This window comes from Stenella coeruleoalba (genome assembly GCF_951394435.1).
Source record: "Stenella coeruleoalba genome assembly, chromosome: 16".
NCBI lineage: Eukaryota > Metazoa > Chordata > Mammalia > Artiodactyla > Delphinidae > Stenella > Stenella coeruleoalba.
Genome location: NC_137162.1, coordinates 33572538 through 33589896, shown reverse-complemented (window position 1 = coordinate 33589896; position 17359 = coordinate 33572538). Strand labels below are relative to the sequence as shown.

Genomic DNA, 17359 nt, shown 5'->3' with positions numbered 1-17359 from the left:
GCGCGGGGCACGGCCCCCGGCTTAGCCGTAGCGCCGCAGCGGCTGCCACTCCCCACTCCAACCCCTCGGAGAACGCGCCGCTGCCCACCGCCTCCAATCATTACTCTGCGTGGAGCGCTTTAAATATGCAGAGGCGGGTCACGTCATGTGAATCGGTATCAATCCGTAGGGAGGGAGCCAATATCTATATAAATGTGGCCTGGGTGGGCCGAAAAGGGTTAAAAGGCTGGAGAAGAGAGAGGTGGGCGGGGGTCTACAGTCCGGGTGCGCGCAGCCCTGGTTGGCAACACCGGTGAGTTGCTCCTTTCTTTGCCCTCCTTCGCTGCTTCTATCGAAGGAGTGCTGACCAGGGGAGGTGGGAGATGGGAGGTTCGAGCGGTCCCCAGGCAGCCGGCGCCCGCGCAAGGGGGTTGCGTTTTGGCCCGGGAGCCGTCGGACTCCGGGAAAAGTCCTGAGCGCGCGGGTCTCGATGAAGGCACGTTCCCTAAGGGCGCGTGGTCACTGCTGCCCTCCGCTGCCCGTCTGCTTTTAGAGCGAAGTCCTTGTCCGAGGTTGTAAATCTCGGTTTTGGTCCCCAAGCCCCAGGCCCTTTCCGGACAGAACAGGTGAACACTGCGCGCTGCCGGCGCCGCAGTTCCTGCGCCTCCTGCGCTCGGAGTGGCCTGGTCCCGGCAGGCTCGCCATGCTCCCCTGGGGGCTGAGCTGCCTGTCGGTGCTGGGGGCGGCGGGCACCGCTCTCCTGTGCGCGGGCCTGCTGCTCAGCCTGGCCCAGCACCTCTGGACCCTCCGCTGGACGCTGAGCCGGGACCGAGCCTCTGCCCTGCCCCTGCCCAAAGGTTCCATGGGCTGGCCCTTCTTCGGGGAAACGCTGCATTGGTTAGTTCAGGTGAGCAGTTCGTCGTTTCCGCACCCCAATATGGCCCCTTCTTCCCTATCCCCCGCTGGTTCTCAATGTTCCCAGGGTTCGTAGCCAGCCTCTTCCTGTCGCCCAGGGCCCCAGGGAGCATACACGGCCCTGACCTTTGCCCAGCTGCTCCCTCGAAGGGACCGTATGTCACTGGCGTACTCTCCAACGCAACTTAAGTACCGACAAAACGCGGGGGTGCACAGAGGGGTTCCAGGACCCTATGTCCTGCCACCATAGAATCAGGAGTCAGGAGCAAGTCTCAGCAGTGAGCTCTTTGGCGCTTGTGTCCCCATTCTGAGTCTCAGTTTCCTCATCTCACCAATGGGAACAGGAGCATATACATTACCGTAGGGTAGTCACGAGGCCCATTTGAGACTGTTTTGTAAAGAGTAAGGCGCCAGCCTAGAGCAGGAGGTTTTTATCAAGCGGCAGTTGGGAGGCCTGGGCTAGATCCTCAGCTGAGGCCCAGCGGCCCCATCCCTCTTCGCTCCTGGCTCGCAGGGCTCGCGCTTCCACAGCTCCCGCCGGGAGCGCTACGGGACAGTGTTCAAGACGCACCTGCTGGGCAGGCCGGTGATCCGCGTGAGCGGCGCCGAGAACGTGCGCACAATCTTGCTGGGCGAGCACCGCCTTGTGCGCAGCCAGTGGCCGCAGAGCGCGCACATCCTACTGGGCTCGCACACACTGCTCGGCGCGGTTGGCGAGCCGCACCGGCAGCGGCGCAAGGTGAGCCTAAAACAGAAGGTGCCGTCGGGACGTCAGACCCGCGGTTTCAGAGAACCTACTGTGGGCCAGGCCGGGGCGAGGTGTTAGGGGTACACTGTGAACCTGGCCAGGGCCCCTGACTAACAAGTGGGTGCCATTGGGCCAGTCCCTTACCTTCTCCGGCTTTGGTTTATAAGGCCAGGACTGGGACTTAAAGGTCCTTTCACCTTCGATCTTATGCGATTCTGATACCAGAAGCGCTGGAAATTCAAACTTAGAGAGGGTTAGCGACGACTTCCTGGAGGAGGTGGCCCCTGTAGCCTGGATGGATGGGAGGGACTGTGTACATCAGAAAAGAACTAGAGGGAATGGCGAGAGCAAAACCCAACACATTTGGGTCCGGGTCTCTTAGAAGAGGAGACAGGCCGAAATTGGCCTTTTGGCTCCTATGGAGTCGTGGAGCAGAGGGAGCCGGACGGCTGCCAGGGCTGACCCCGCGCACTCCCCACAGATCCTGGCGCGAGTGTTTAACCGCGCGGCGCTGGAGCGCTACGTGCCTCGCCTGCAGGGGGCGCTGCGGCGTGAGGTGCGCTCCTGGTGCGCGACCCGCGGGCCGGTCGCTGTCTATGAGGCCGCCAAAGCGCTCACCTTTCGCATGGCTGCGCGCATCCTACTGGGGCTGCGGCTGGACGAGGCGCAGTGCTCGGAGCTGGCCCGGACCTTCGAGCAGTTCGTGGAGAACCTCTTCTCGCTGCCCCTAGATGTGCCCTTCAGTGGCCTGCGCAAGGTACTGCCGCCCCTCCCCAAACCTTCCCTTTGGGGCTCCCTCGGTGTGCCACAGGCGTCACCTCTGCTGGGAGTTGGAGGCTCTGCACAGTGTGGGGAGGCGGCGTGGTGTGGCGGTGGGCGTCGGGGCTGGCCTCTGTCCTGACTCGCTGTGTGACCCGCGGCGGGCCACCCACCCTCTCTGGGTCACGCCTGAGGAATGGGCTCCAGCCCCAGCAGCCGCCGGCTTCCCCGACGTTGGGTCTTGGTGGCGGGCGCCCAGCCAGTCGTCTCAGCCCCTCCCCAGAGCGGCGCCTCCTGCCCTGGCCTCCAGCGCCTCTTTGGAAGCCCCGTGGCTGCGGAATGGATGGGAGCACTAGGGCCGCAGACACGCCCCCCGCCCCCGCCCCCCCCCCACCCCCCGACCCAGCCCGGCGCCAGCTGGAGAGGGGTGGGTACCGGCTCCCCGCCTGCGGCCCCAGGCTCACTAGTTTCCGGATCAGAGAACCATGGCCTCTTCAAACTTCAGAGCGATGGGCTGGGCCCAGAGAGCAACCGAACTGGGGCTTCTTATTGTGCTGATGCCCTGGTTTTCAGTCACCTGAATAAAAATAATAGTTATGTATAAACGTATATGCTATACGCGCTGATTGCCTTGGGTACATTTTCTGATTTAATCCTCTCGGTCTGCAAAATATTATTATTCTCATTTTATTGATGAAGAAACTGAAGCTCAGAGACGTTAAATGACTTACCCAAGATCACACAGCTAGTAGGGAGGGGGGCAGGATTTGAACCCCATCTCCCCTGACTAAAAAGCCCAAGTGCTCAAAATGCTTCCCCAGGCAGACGCTTTCGCTGTGCTTGCTCCCTGAACTCTGGAGGGCCACCCCAGCCCTCTTGCCTACCCCTTGCAAAGGCTAAATGTTTAGACTTCCAATAGTGTCCTTTAAGCCAGAGCTTTCCTGAGCGCATCAAGGTGTCCCTTCCTCTCTGCACTGGTGCCCACTGCCCCTGCCTGAGCCTTGTGCAGGGAAAGGACAATGGACTGACTCCCTGGCAGGGTTCTGTGCCAGACACGGACACTTGACAGCTGTGTGACTCTGGATAATGGCTTGACCTCTCTGAGCCTCAGCATCCTCCCATCAGGAGGACAGTAACTGTTTGCCTTGCCCCAAAGGGGGCTTGTGATCAAGAGAGAATGGTGTGTGGGGACAAATTCCTAAGCATTTATTGAGCCCCTTCTATGTGCCAGGCATGGAGCTAAGCTGGGAAACTTTTAACACCAGGATCTCAGCAGAGCCAGACCAGCACTGGGAAGATTTTGAGGGTAGGTGTCCAGGGCTGGTCCCCTCAGCCTTCCTGCCCCACCTCCCTTCTCTCCCTGCACATCAGGGCATCCGGGCACGGGACCAGCTGCATCGGCACCTGGAGGAGGCCATTGCAGAGAAGCTTCATGAAGACAAGGCTGCTGCGGAGCCAGGCGATGCCCTCGACGGGATCATACACAGCACTAGGGAGCTGGGCCACGAGCTCTCAGTGCAGGAGCTGAAGGTGGGTGGCGGGAGATTTCTCCTCCCCTCCTTTGCATTTCTAGCAGGTCTCTACACACATGCTGCCTCCCTGGAGCAATGGAGCTGCATCCTGTTTGGGCCCACTTTGAGCCACAGGCACTCCTCAGGGCGAGGGGAAAGCGGAGACCTGGGTTCCGCTTATGGCTCAGCTGCACCCACTATCTCTGTGGCCTTGGGCCAGTCACCATCCCTTTCAGAGGAGAGTCCATGGCACGAATCCTAGGCCCTCCCTTACCGGTTCTGGCAGCAAACAGCTCTCCCCCTCCCCCACTTCTCTGTCACTCCATGCCTTTGCCTCTGCTGTCCCCCTGCCTATGAAGCTCTCTTCACCCCTTTTCTCTACAAACCTTAAGGGTTCAGGGCTAAATTCCACAGTCTCCTTGAAGCTCCCCTCTTCCTCCCCAAATCTACACTTCCATGAGCCACCTTGGCACCTGGCACCTCTACCTGTCTGTTGCCACTGCAGAATCTCCTGGAGAATTAGAGCCCCTCCCCATGTATGCATAGTGCACATACAGTGGAGGTAAGGAGGGAAGCTTTGGAGTGGTCCCTGGACCCACCTGCTCGAGAACCCAAAAAGGAATGGAGAGGTTGGGGGGCAGGGAAGTTAGAAATGGGAACACCTCAAGCCTTCCATAAGCAACTCCTATCCTTTCTCGGGGCCTCAATTTCCCACTTTCCACTAGCCAGCCACTGAAGGGTGGGGCTCACTCAGCCTGAGTTTCTTCTCCGAGAACGGGACTAATAATCTCTTTCCTGACTCCTGGGTGGTTGTGAAGTCTGGAAGAGTCAAAGGAGTTAGAAACAGATGAGCAGGGGGCTCTTGAGTCATGGGGGAGCCAGTGGATAGGAGCAGTTCTGGGCTGGGAAGGGGAGTAATATGGAAAGAAGTGGATGGTCCCTCAGCCTTGGCAGGGCTGGGGAGCTGGTGACAACACCCTCCAGGTTCTCAGGAAGGGACCCACTGGCCAGAAATCTTCAGTTCTGGCTGGCCAGGGAGGACCTTGGAGCCCCAAGGTCTCTGTCCCAGCTCCCCATCTTGTGCAGGGCAGGCAGTTAGCCTTGGATCAGGTCATTCATTCCACACATATTATTATCTACCTATTCAGTGCCAGGCTCCATGCTGGGCCTGGGGATACAGCAGTGAGCAAACTATAGCCCTTGCCCTCGAGGTGCGAGACGGGAGGGGTACATATTCATCCTATAATAACATCAATCAGTGTGTAAACACAAACTGGGTGCTGCAAGGAAGGAAGACAGCACACGGGGAGTTGGGAGGGCAGAGGCAGGCAGTGCACACCAGGAAGAGGTTTAGTCACTGGGACCACCGCTAAGCAGGAGGAGCCCGATGCTTGCGTTGGTGGGAGGCTGGCGCTGCTGCTGCTGCGGGTGCCTTGGTCAGTTCCACTGCCGTTACTGTCAGGGCGCCCAGCTGGGGTTGTCGGCAGCGCTGTGGGCAGCACTGCATGGTTAAGAGCGCTGGACTCCCAGCTCGGCTACTGGGACTGGTGACGGCAGGGACCTCGAGCACCTCTCAGAGCCTCAGTAAAACGGGCATTGTGCCGCACAGGATCGGGGTGAGTATCGAATGAGTTAATACACGTAAAGCGCTAACAACAGTACACAAAGTGCCTGGCATTATCTTTGGGAACCTCCCACGGCAAGTGGATAGATCCTCCTCTTGCTCGTTGCTATCTGTGACTTCCCCAAGTGTCGGACTTGGGATTCAATCGACTCCAGGACCTGCACAGCTAGCCGCGCCACGGGAGCACCCGGCGCTCTGGCCTGTGCGCAACGGCAAATATGGGGCCCCTGCGCCTCAGTTAGGGGGCCACGAGGCCAAGAACCGGCTAATGGAGACTCAGCGCTCCCGGGCTGTCTTGCAGGAGTCAGCTGTGGAGCTCCTCTTCGCCGCCTTCTTCACCACGGCCAGTGCCAGCACGTCCCTCGTCCTGCTACTCCTGCAGCACCCGGCGGCCATCGCCAAGATCCGGCAGGAGCTGGCGGCGCAGGGGCTGGGGCGCGCGTGCGGCTGCGTGCCGGCGGCCTCAGGGGGCGGCGCTGGGCCCCCGGCCAACTGCGGCTGCGAGCCCGACCTCAGCCTGGCGGCGCTCGGCCGCCTGCGCTACGTCGGCTGCGTGGTCAAGGAGGTGCTGCGCCTCCTGCCGCCCGTGTCCGGGGGCTACCGGACAGCCCTGCGCACCTTCGAGCTCGACGTAAGTGCGCCGCGCCGCCCGCCCCGCCCCTGCCGCCGGCCGCGGGAAGGTGGGGTAGGGGTTAGGACCGAGCTGTCTGCTCTTCCCCTCTCCGGCCCTCCGCTTTCCCTCCTGGAAAATGGGCTGAATCCTCTTCCATTTCCCGGGAACCACGGTTGAGGCAGCAAAGCAAGGTTAGGGACCCCGTACACTTCAGCTTTTGGCAGTGGTCCGGGTGAATCAGTTAGAGCCGAGTTTTAGAATAAAAACATCCTTTTCTCCGCCCAGCACCCGCTTTTCAGCCAGTGAGGCTGGGTGGGGCACAAAGACCCCCACTATGTCCCGTACCCCATTTATCTGGCTCCCTCACAAGAAAAAGGGATTTATCATTGTTACCAGTCCTGGCCTCCGGCTGAGACCGGATTCCAGGGAAGCGGGCTAATTAAAGTATGGGGTATGATCAGGTTGGCATGAGCTGGACAATGAAAGTTAAGGTCTAGGACTGGCTCCATCTCTTTATGACCCTGGGCAGTTTCCTTCTCACTCTGGACCTCAGTTTACTCTCTGGAAGGAAGCTGCCTTGGTCCCTTCCATCTTTGACTCCAGGTGGGGCCCGGCTGTGCTTCGCAGTGGCAGCATCGGGGGAGGGGAGCCCTAGCGCCACTAAACTGAAGGTGTTTGCCTGAATGGCTGCCCCTGCATCCCCCCTACCACCAGCCCAGTCTCTGGGCGGCTCCAGGCAGAGTGGGCACCTCCTTCCCTGACTCTTACTTTAAGCTAAACAGCAGATGTCCCTAGTGCATTGCATACCAGGATTTGAGGACCCCTAAGGGAATGGGATTGTGCCCCTGAGTTGCTGTCATGGAAAGAAAGGGGGTCAGAGCCAGCAACTTCATCACAGACTGGTGTGAAGAAGAGACTGATCTCTAGCTGAATGAAACCAAAACATTTTGGGAGCTGGCATTTGAACTGAACAGTGACGGGTTAGGATGGGGACAGCACATCACTGGGAGGGGATGGCCCAGACAAAGGTAGGTGGATTAGTGAGGGGTTTAGAAGTGTCATGGATGCTGAATCTTGGAATTCAGACGTCATGCAGGCGCTGGGGTGCAAGACCTTAGAGAAACCGCAGGAGAAGGGCACTAGACCACCAGGGTGAATAGAGGCAGGGGTCTTAGCCATCCTCCAGGTTCCAGATGGGAAAACAGGCCTAGAGAGGAGAGGGAGAGCGCCTTGGTGATTCCAAGATCTGTTTGCCTGTGACAGCCTCCTGAAGCTGTTCAGGCAAGGGAAGCAGGATGCTCGGGGCTGGAAGACATCTCAAAAGTGGATTAGCTGAAAAAGTTGGAGGTGCGCAAAGGGAACATGAAAGCTGCCTTCCAACAATTTAATTGTCATGTGCACCTTTTTAGAGTGTGGCTGCCTGATCTGAACATTACTGTTCAGCTGATGGGTGGCGAGGACAGAGAGGCAGTTTTCAGTTGAGTCCCAAGAAGAGCTGTAAAGTTGAGATGACCATAAAGGAGCTGTCGCTGGCATTGTTCTGACCCAGGCAACTGGTGGGCGCAGGACTAGAATTTACGTCTCCCGATCTAACGTGAGAGCAAAAAAGACAAAAACAAAACAGTGAAACAAATAATAGAGCACATTTACTGACCACTAGTATATATGGCCAGACCCGTTATTTGAATCCGCACAAGATGGGCATTTTGTTCTCACTTTATCAGTTAAGAAACTGAGGCTCAGAGATTGAGCATTTAGCCCATCGTCACACAGCTCACCAGGGAAGGAGCTGATATGGGTATGCAGAGCGGTAGCTTCCGGGTTAGACGCGCCTCCCTGCTTGTTTTCGGAAGCTTGTTTGATATACCCCAGGTGGAGGATCGGTTCGGGCTGGGTTTCCGGGTACCTCGTGGTCAGGCGGGTCTCCTCACCTCCCCGCAGGGCTACCAAATCCCCAAGGGCTGGAACGTGATGTACAGCATCCGGGACACGCACGAGACGGCCGCGGTGTACCGCAGCCCACCTGAGGGCTTCGACCCAGAGCGCTTCGGCACTGAGGGCGAGGATGCTCGGGGCGCCGCCGGCCGCTTCCATTATATCCCGTTCGGCGGCGGTGCGCGCAGCTGTCTCGGCCAGGAGCTGGCGCAGACCGTGCTCCAGCTGCTCGCGGTGGAGCTGGTGCGCACGGCGCGCTGGGAGCTGGCCACGCCTGCCTTCCCCGCCATGCAGACCGTGCCCATCGTGCACCCGGTGGACGGTCTTCGGCTCTTTTTCCACCCGCTTGCGCCTTCGGCTGCGCAGGATGGGCGACGCCTCTGACCCGCTGCGCCGCGGAACCTGACTTGGCCAGTGGCAGCGGAGCACTTGCGGAGCCGCCCATCTGCCTTTCCCCAGTACCGGGTCGGGCGCACTCTCTAGTTCACCAAACGGTTACTGAATGCGGCTCTGTGCCGGACTCTGCGGGAGGAGACGCGCGAGCCACCGCCACCGCACTGGAGAAGTGCCCTGGCCAGTGGGAAGGTGCCTCCTGCCCTCCGCACGCACCCTGAGGAAGGAAAGGTGGTGGGCCAAGTCTTTAAAGCCCTCCCCAGGATTTCGAAGCAGGGATGGAGGGAACATCTCCACTGGAAGCCAAGCCCGGGAGGAGGCATGGATTGCAGGGCCGTGGGGAGGCTTGCTAGGGGAGGATTGGGCCGTAGAACAATGCGGGACCTGCAACGGTCGCGAGGAAGAGGGGACGCCGGGAGCGCATCTCTGGCCTGGCTTTGGGCCATAGGAAGACACCGAGAAGGCGCCCAACGGAAGGCCTTCAGGCAGCTGGCCTCCGCCAGGTGCGCCCTAGCCACTCTGCAGGTCTCGGCAGAAACCCAGAACGGTGGGCGCTTCCAGGGCTCTAAACAGGCTCAACACTGCCGGATTCTGCTGGCGATTTCTTAAAAGAAAAATTCCTAGTTCAAGAACACGTTTAATCTTTCCATTTATACAAGGGAGAATAGGCAAACGAGAGGACTCTTTAAGGCTGGATTATTTTCATGGGAGATTGAGACATAAAGACGTTCGAGGTATTTGTACCCAAAACAGAAGGACCAAGAAATAGTTTCCTGGCAATAGTTGGGTGAGGGGGGCTACAGCTTGGCTGGGCAGCTGCTCCCTGGTGGGAAAGTGGGATGAGGGGGGAGGGAGACTCAGGAAAGACCCCCTCCCCTTCCCCCAGAAGGACCTACCCTGCATATATCCAGAGAGAGACGAGGAACTGGAGCAGCCTGGGGTCCAGGCTGCTGGAACTTCTCTCTTGAGCATAGCTCCAGGGAGCTGGGCTGTGAATTATCTCCAGGGTAGTTGGCTGCAGGGACATCCTGGTTTACCGCTTCAACCACCTTTATTACAGGGGAGAAACAGGCGAGAGACTGGACCACTCAGCCAGTGCTCTCCTCCACCCCCATCACTTACTCCCTGCTCCAGCTCCCAGGCCTGTGGCTGCTGCGAAGCTCTTGGCCTTTTACCCTTTCAACGCGATCCCTAGATTGGCCTAAGGACTCTCTGGACCTTTCCAACACAGAAGTTCCCAACAGTGTTTAAATCTAAACCAAGAGCCTCCGGCGTCATTATTCCTAACAGCTCACTGTAACCTGCCACCCACCTTCGGACAGGCTGGGGGCAGTTGGACATGATGGGTGAGTCAGGAAAGTTGCCGCCAAGGCCTGAGCTGACCCCTTAATGAACCAGAAGAAAGCTGGTGCCCTCCTGACCTTACGCTTAAGGTGGATCCTGGGGCCAGAAGGAAAGGGGGAAGCAGCAGACACAGGCAGCGTTGGTAGCTCAGTGCAGCGGGCCCTTCCGAGCTCGGCTGACACCGCCATAACCCCCTCCAGGGCAATTCATCACCCACTGCTGACCACAGGCCCTGGCGCCAGGCCATGGGATCTGCAGGCAGGTGACAGAGCCACGGAGCCGGCAAGAAGTGGCGGATCTGGGGGCCTGCCCTCAGGGCGCTCCTGAGACTGCAGAGACAACATCTCGGCCTGAGAAACTCCACTAGGCTGAGGTGGTGGGAGGACCAGGGCTTGGGGCTGAATCTGACTTGGGGAGAGAGACTGGGGGAGGGGGCTCTCAGAAGCCCAGACTTAGCTGGTTCCGAGAGACCTGGTTTACCTGCTGGTGGTCTGCACCAACTATAAGCCCCTGTAGGGGCAGCTCCAATTTTGCTCTAATTTCCCATTGATACTTCATTCTCAGTAATTTCCAAGAAAATCTGAGCTCTTGCTTTAGTAGCTCTTGATTCTCTGAGGAAGGAGCAGATGTGGTTCTTGCCCTCCTGGACTTGGTGTGCTCACCAAGGAGGTAGACAGTAAATAAACTCACAGACAACAGCAAGAACATGTCTGATGATGATAGTGCTGTGGAGAAAATAAAACAGGCCTGCAATGCACAGTGCCGGGCAGGCTGGGGCCTGGGAAGACTTCCCTGGGGTGACATTCGACTTTGGAAGGAACCAGCAAGCGGTGAGCTGGGAAAGAGGCACCCCAAGCAGAGGGAACAGCAGGTATAGAACCCTGGGATGGGGATGAATGCTCAAGACAAGGGAAGAAGGGGTTGGAAGAAAGGTGGAAGGCGGTGCTTCAGCTGCCTGGGCTCCCCTGACCCCAGTCAGGAACTCGCTCCCCACCCCCCAACCCTTAGCAACAGGCTGTTTTGCAGACATCTTGGAAACATTTGATTTTCCAGTGAACCCTCTCCCCACCTACTGCCACCCACGAAAGTTCGGCAAGGGATCTAGATCAAAGTTCTTATTGGGCTGGTAATTTATGGGCCCCTTCCCCTCTTCAAGATGTTCTTTAATGATCCTCACTATCCCATTTAATCCTTTCCTGCCGATCGCCCCCTCGGGTCTCGATGGGCAGGTAGATTAAAACATTTTTCCCCCTTGTGGCGATTTCCAGCGCGCAGGCCCCGCTCATCTTGTGACCCGGCGCGCGCTGAACTTGGCGAGATGGCCCTGCAGAGTTCACTCGGATGTCACGGTCCGGCCTGCAGGGGTCACAGGCGGGTCAGGCCGGAGGATTGGGACTGGGCCCCAGGTCACGCCCCCCGCGCGCCAGCTTTGCTCACCGGCCGGAGGCACTGTCCAGAAAGGGGCGGGCCCGGGATTTCTGAGAATTACCTCCAGCGCGTCTCGACCCGGTTCCAGCCGGTGCCCCCGAAGTCGTCTGTCACTGTTTACAGTTGTGAAATCGTTAGAAGAAATAACAGTGGGAGAGACCCTTCCCTAGAGCCTCTGAAACGCCAAGTAGGTTTACGGAGAAACGCCGACTCTCCGAAACACATCCTGGGGCGACCCAGGCTAGGAGCGTTTCGGCGAGTGTGCGATCCCTGCGACTCCGCAGACACTTCCCGACCCGCCGGGTTTGGGGACCACCGCGGGAGGGCCGCGTATTTAACAGCTGTCAGGATCAAAGTATATTCCATCCCCAAGGGACACTTTCCAATGAGTGAGGCATGCTCCTGGGAGAGCCGGCTCTTCAGTTTTAAACAAACATATCATTGCTTCGTTTTAGGCGCGACTGGAGGGTTCATCACTCAAATCAAAGGGGGCGTGTGGCCCTGACTGGTCCGAGGCAGTTTGGACCCAGTCCCACTGGCTCGACCAGGCAGGAAGCAGGGAGCGCACGTGCGCTTCCCGCAGTGTCCGAGCTCCAGGCATTGGCTGCAGGAGCAGCCGATGGTATAGCTGGGCGAAGGCCAGAAGACTCACTTCCCTGTACGGATTCCCTCAACACTCTTATCAGCGGCCGGCAGAGGCCTGAGTTTAGGGCCCAATCCCCCTCTCGCCTGGGTGGCTTTCTGCCCGGTGGGAGCTGGGAGAGCAGAGGATGGCTCCAGTGCCCAGAGCCCAGGTCACCTTGGTAACGTAGCCTAGCGTGCCTGGAGCTGGGAAGAGTATTTGCAACCAGGAGCCCCTTTTGGAAACTCACAGCTTCCCCGTGGTGTAGACAGGCCGGGAATGATCACCTCCATATTAAGGAGGAGGAAACAGGCGCAAGGATGTGCGGTAACTTGCCCAAGGTCACTCAAGTAGAGATGGAGCTGGGACTCACAGCCCAGACTCCGGGCTTTCCATCCATCCTCCATCTCGGTGTCCTTATCCTGCCAGGGCTAAAGACCCTCTTCCCCTCTGCCTAGCTGGAGCTGCTAACCCCAGGGCCCTCGGAATCCGGCCGGCTGTGGCAGGATCGCAGAGCTCCGGTTGCCGCCGAGCCGCGGATGAATTGTCACCGCGGTCCCCCACTGGGGAGTCAGAGTTAGGGCTTAGACTTGTGCAGGGCTGCACCTGGAGTCCTGAGGATCTGGGGCCTCTCTGTACCTTAAGTGGGACTTTCCAAGACTTCATGAGTGTGGACCTCCTTGAGGGGTTTGGAGAGCTGGCAATCTATGGTCAGCCGGTCACGACTCCCCGCGACTCTCGTTTGGGTCCTGGCCCTGGGCTCTTCTGCGGGATCTTTGGAAGAATCGGGAGGCCTGCGTTTTGCTCTGCGTTCTGCACCTCAGTTTCCCCACCTGTGGGACAAGGAAGCTGGACGATCTCTGAACGCACTTCCCTTTGCTCCCCCAGCAGGTGGAAGGGGGCCCACACGGCGCCTGTAAACGGAAAGCCAGTGCAGGCAGCTCTGGTCTGGGACCGCCCGTCGGACCCGGCGGGAGGGATTCCAAAGAGACCGCCAGGAAGCCCAGGGTTTGGAGTTCCCGCTCCCCAGAGCCCGGGTCGGCCCCTTCCAGCGTCCCAGAGCCCCGCACAACTTGTATGGGCGAAGCAGGCTGCTCCTAGCCCTGCACCCCAGGAGGCGCGCTCCGAGGGAAACCGCCACCGCGCCGCCTCTGCCTCTGCGCGGAACAAACGGTTAAAGATTTTGGGCAGCGCCTCGAGGGGGGAGGAGCCAGGGGCCCAATCCGCAATTAAAGATGAACTTTGGGTGAACTAATTTGTCTAAGGTAACGTGGGCAGCAACCTGGGCCGCCTATAAAGCGGGCGCGCGGCAGGTTCGGAGCTCTGGCGACGGCGGCAGGTGGCGCGGGAAGTCGCGGCGCGCCATGGGGCTCCCAGCATTGCTGGCCAGTGCTCTCTGCACCTTCGTGCTACCGCTGCTGCTCTTCCTGGCAGCGATCAAGCTCTGGGACCTGTACTGCGTGAGCAGCCGGGACCGCAGCTGCGCCCTCCCGTTGCCCCCCGGAACTATGGGCTTCCCCTTCTTTGGGGAAACTTTGCAGATGGTGCTTCAGGTAAGGGAGATAGGGGAGGGACAGGGCGGTTTCCCGGAGCCCCGGAGCCCGACTCGGCTCCAGGCTTCCACTGAAACCGGGGTAGGCGCCCCCGGGAGGGAGGTGACTGAGGCTAGGATCAGTACTAGCCGGAGGCTCGGCGCTCCCTGGCGCCCCCTCACTCCCGCCTTTCTCCTCCGCTTTCCTCTCGCAGCGAAGGAAGTTCCTGCAGATGAAGCGCAGGAAATACGGCTTCATCTACAAGACACATCTGTTCGGTCGGCCCACGGTGCGGGTGATGGGAGCGGACAACGTGCGGCGCATCTTGCTCGGGGAGCACCGGCTGGTGTCAGTCCAGTGGCCCGCGTCTGTGCGCACCATCCTGGGCTCCGGCTGCCTCTCCAACCTGCACGACTCCTTGCACAAGCAGCGCAAGAAGGTGAGGGCGGGGTGGCGGCGCCTGGGCAGGAAGGGGGACCCGATTCGCGTGAGGGTTTCAGGCAAATAGGTGCTGGGCGAGCGCCAGCTGCATAAGGCGTCGGCTAGGGACCCTCTCAAACCCAGTGTAGCTTTCCCAGCCGGGAAGTGCCTTGGGTCTGGTGGGGTTGTGGGTTTCCGGAAGGGGGGCCCCGGAAGGCGAGAGGGGCGGGTGGGGCCCGGTTTTAACCCTCTTCCCTCCTCGGATCTCAGGTGATTATGCGGGCCTTCAGCCGCGAGGCGCTCCAGTGCTACGTGCCAGTGATCGCCGAGGAAGTGGGCAGTTGCCTGGAGCAGTGGCTGAGCTGCGGCGAGAGCGGCCTCCTAGTCTACCCCCAGGTGAAGCGCCTTATGTTCCGCATCGCTATGCGCATCCTGATGGGCTGCGAGTCCCGGCTGGCGAGCGGCGGGGAAGCAGAGCAGCAGCTGGTAGAGGCCTTCGAGGAAATGACCCGCAATCTCTTCTCGTTGCCCATAGACGTGCCCTTCAGCGGGCTGTACCGGGTAAGGGCGGCATGTAGGGTGCGGAGCTAGGGGCTAGGGGCTCCGGGAGCGCGGGGTCCGGGCTTCTGCTCACCGCCGTGCGCTCTCTGCGCTCAGGGACTGAAGGCGCGGAACCTCATCCACGCGCGCATCGAGGAGAATATTCGCGCCAAGATCTGCGGGCTGCGGGCGGCCGAGGCGGAGGGGGGCTACAAAGATGCGCTGCAGCTGTTGATCGAGCACTCGTGGGAGAGGGGAGAGAGGCTGGACATGCAGGTGAGTGGTAGCTTCAGGAGAGGCACGGCGGAGTTTAATCCCCTAGCTTTCCAATTGCAGTTCCTGGGGTCCCCAAAGTGCCCGCCTGGGGCCCAGGTTCCGAGAGTGGGAAGCCCGCCCAGACCCCAGGGATGGGACACAGAAGTTGAGACACCTGGTCCGCGGAGCTGTGGGGAGAGGCTTCGTTCCCTATCACTTCCAGGTCTTAAAGGGAAAGTTGGAATTTGCAAGATGTAAATAAAGAATGTTGGGCGATTATAATACAACCAAGGCTTTAATTTAAGAGTCCCTGGGAGAGTGGGATCTTACTGGCCCTCCTGCTCTAGCTGAACTGAAGGGTCTTAGCATTTTGTTTAAATGGATTTTCTGTTAGCACACTTTCAGCCCTTCTCATCTTCCCTCCAGAACCCCCAGTTCTATCCTGAGTATTCGCTCTGTAAAATTGCATGCAGACTTGTCCAAACGTTCGTCTTAATCCACTCTTAGGCACTAAAGCAGTCTTCAACTGAGCTCCTCTTTGGAGGACACGAAACCACAGCCAGTGCAGCTACATCTCTGATCACTTACCTGGGGCTCTACCCACATGTCCTGCAGAAACTCCGAGAGGAGCTGAAAAGTAAGGTAAGGGAACTGGGGGGTGGGGGGATTACCTTAAGAAACTCAGCTACTCTCTAGCCAGCTTCCCAAAAGGTAAGTGTGCTTTCCCGATAAAAAAGAAGGAATCTTGAGCTGTGATCCCACTCGGGCAGGGTTCAGCCTTGTACTTCTACCTCTTCTCCCCGTTTTGCAGAACCTTGGAGATTTTCAGATAGGTTCCACTTTCTTGGATTTGTGTGTTCAAGGGCATGAATGGGGAACTCCTGGGGGACTGTGGTGGCAGCCAGCAGTGGTGGTGGTGATTGGGGGAGGGGAGAAACTTGGTGGTTCTAACTGGTGAGCAGCATTCTCTTGGAACTGTAAACAGATAGTGGACTTGGGCCCAGGGGTGGAGGCAAATGGCAGCTAGCTGCTCCCTGTTTCCCCCTCACACTCTCCCATCATGAGGCCCTTTGGGTCCAGCCGCTACTTAAGCCCTGTTTACGTCTGCTGGGCTGATTTTATTGGAGCACAGAATAAGCGTTCACCTCTGTGTGACTGTTTTGATAGGGTTTACTTTGCAAGGGCAACCAAGACAACAAGTTGGACATGGAAATTTTGGAACAGCTTAAATACACTGGGTGTGTTATTAAAGAGACCCTTCGACTGAATCCCCCAGTTCCAGGAGGATTTCGGGTCGCTCTTAAGACTTTTGAATTAAATGTAAGTTAAAAGTTCTCTCCCTCCCACGCTTACCTTTTGTGTTGTAGTTTTAAATCTCCCTTTGTTTCTCTGTCCTTCGACTTAAATTTCTTAGGCTTTTGATAACATTGTCCTGCCTCTGAATGTCTGTCTCTCTGTTTCTCTCTCCACCTCCCCCTCCTCCTTTCTTTCAGCTCATAACTCCTCCAAGGATATCAGTGATAGATTTTTTTCCTGTTGAAGGTTGAATTCCAGTTTGTCAGTCCTTTGGACTTCATAATCTTTTGCAGGGATACCAGATTCCCAAGGGCTGGAATGTTATCTACAGTATCTGTGATACTCACGATGTCGCCGATATCTTCACCAACAAGGAGGAATTCAATCCTGACCGCTTTCTGCTGCCTCACCCGGAGGATGCATCCAGGTTCAGCTTCATTCCATTTGGAGGAGGCCTTAGGAGCTGCGTAGGGAAAGAGTTCGCAAAAATTCTTCTCAAAATATTTACAGTGGAGCTGGCCAGGCGTTGTGACTGGCAGCTTCTAAATGGACCTCCTACAATGAAAACGAGTCCCACCGTGTGTCCTGTGGACGATCTCCCGGCAAGGTTCACCCGCTTCCAGGGGGAAATCTGATGGGCGGGAATGCCCAGACCTCAGACTTATTGGAAGAGTACATATGCGTTTTTACCTAGTGTCATGTTGATTTTATTATATTTAATTTCTAAATGTATATTATAATATTTATGTGTCTCTTCTACAGTACCACAGTCTTTAAATATTAAAATAATGAACTGGATAGTTTACAAATAAAGTAAAATCTGAAGGTGCTTGTGTTGCGTTTAATATTCCTGTGGGGGGAAACTCACCGGTTTTAGATTTGTATATTTAACCAGATTTCTAAATGTCTACATTCATGGCTTTACTTGTCATCTGTACATATCTATTTTCCGGGAGGAAGACACTTTAGCTGTTTTTTTCTCTTAACAGTTATTAGAAAGCATGGATTATATGTGTGTGAGTTAGTCTAAAGGTAATTTTGTTAAGTTTTCGATGATAATTTAGATTCTCTATTTGGAAAATCTATCAAAGTTAATTAAAAATTGGGGGAGGGGTTTGCTTTACTTTAGGGAAAGCTGAATTTGAAAAGAGAACACTTTGAGAAGATCATCTAATATAACACCTTCAGCCATAAACTTAGTATGTTTAATAAACATAATAAATCTATGGTGTCGCACAGTGTCAGAACTGTTTTCTGAAATTAAAGTTTTAGGTAAGACAAAGTTATTGACTAAAATGAGACCCCAAAACACTGAAGTTGCATATGAAAACAGTATTGGAAAAGGCCAATCTCTGGTTTAGATAAGCGAGTCCAGGTTTTCTTTATTGAAAATAAGGCAGGAGGAGTAAATTTAACAAACTGACAGATAAAGTTTTTATCTATGC

The 17359-nt window shown here is 57.1% G+C and overlaps 1 protein-coding gene across 4 annotated transcripts; it reads left to right on the top strand.

Annotated features, from left to right (window-relative positions):
• The first annotated feature begins 301 nt into the window (after nt 1–301).
• Nucleotides 302–16708, top strand: LOC307175107 (cytochrome P450 26A1). 4 transcript variants are annotated; one of them, XM_079899974.1, is made up of 8 exons: nt 6149–6167; nt 13306–13424; nt 13618–13842; nt 14094–14384; nt 14481–14639; nt 15126–15260; nt 15786–15938; nt 16208–16708. In XM_079899974.1, the coding sequence occupies exons 2-8, from the start codon at nt 13380–13382 to the stop codon at nt 16547–16549; spliced, it is 1350 nt and encodes a 449-aa protein (XP_079756100.1). In that variant the 5' UTR covers nt 6149–6167; nt 13306–13379; the 3' UTR covers nt 16550–16708. The 4 variants fall into 4 exon arrangements, with proteins under 4 accessions (XP_079756101.1, XP_079756098.1, XP_079756100.1 ...); XM_079899972.1 differs by lacking the exon at nt 13306–13424 and having other exon boundaries at nt 5530–6167; XM_079899973.1 differs by lacking the exon at nt 6149–6167 and having other exon boundaries at nt 12808–13424.
• The last annotated feature ends 651 nt before the right edge of the window (nt 16709–17359 follow it).

Excerpts from the sequence above, each read along its gene's own strand:
- LOC307175107 (XM_079899972.1), top strand. The coding sequence starts at position 5,805 with ATGGAGACTCAGCGCTCCCGGGCTGTCTTGCAGGAGTCAGCTGTGGAG. Across the intron at positions 13,843-14,093 it reads TGCACAAGCAGCGCAAGAAG|GTGATTATGCGGGCCTTCAG; the intron begins GTGAGGGCGGGG and ends CTCGGATCTCAG. Across the intron at positions 15,261-15,785 it reads GAGAGGAGCTGAAAAGTAAG|GGTTTACTTTGCAAGGGCAA; the intron begins GTAAGGGAACTG and ends CTGTTTTGATAG.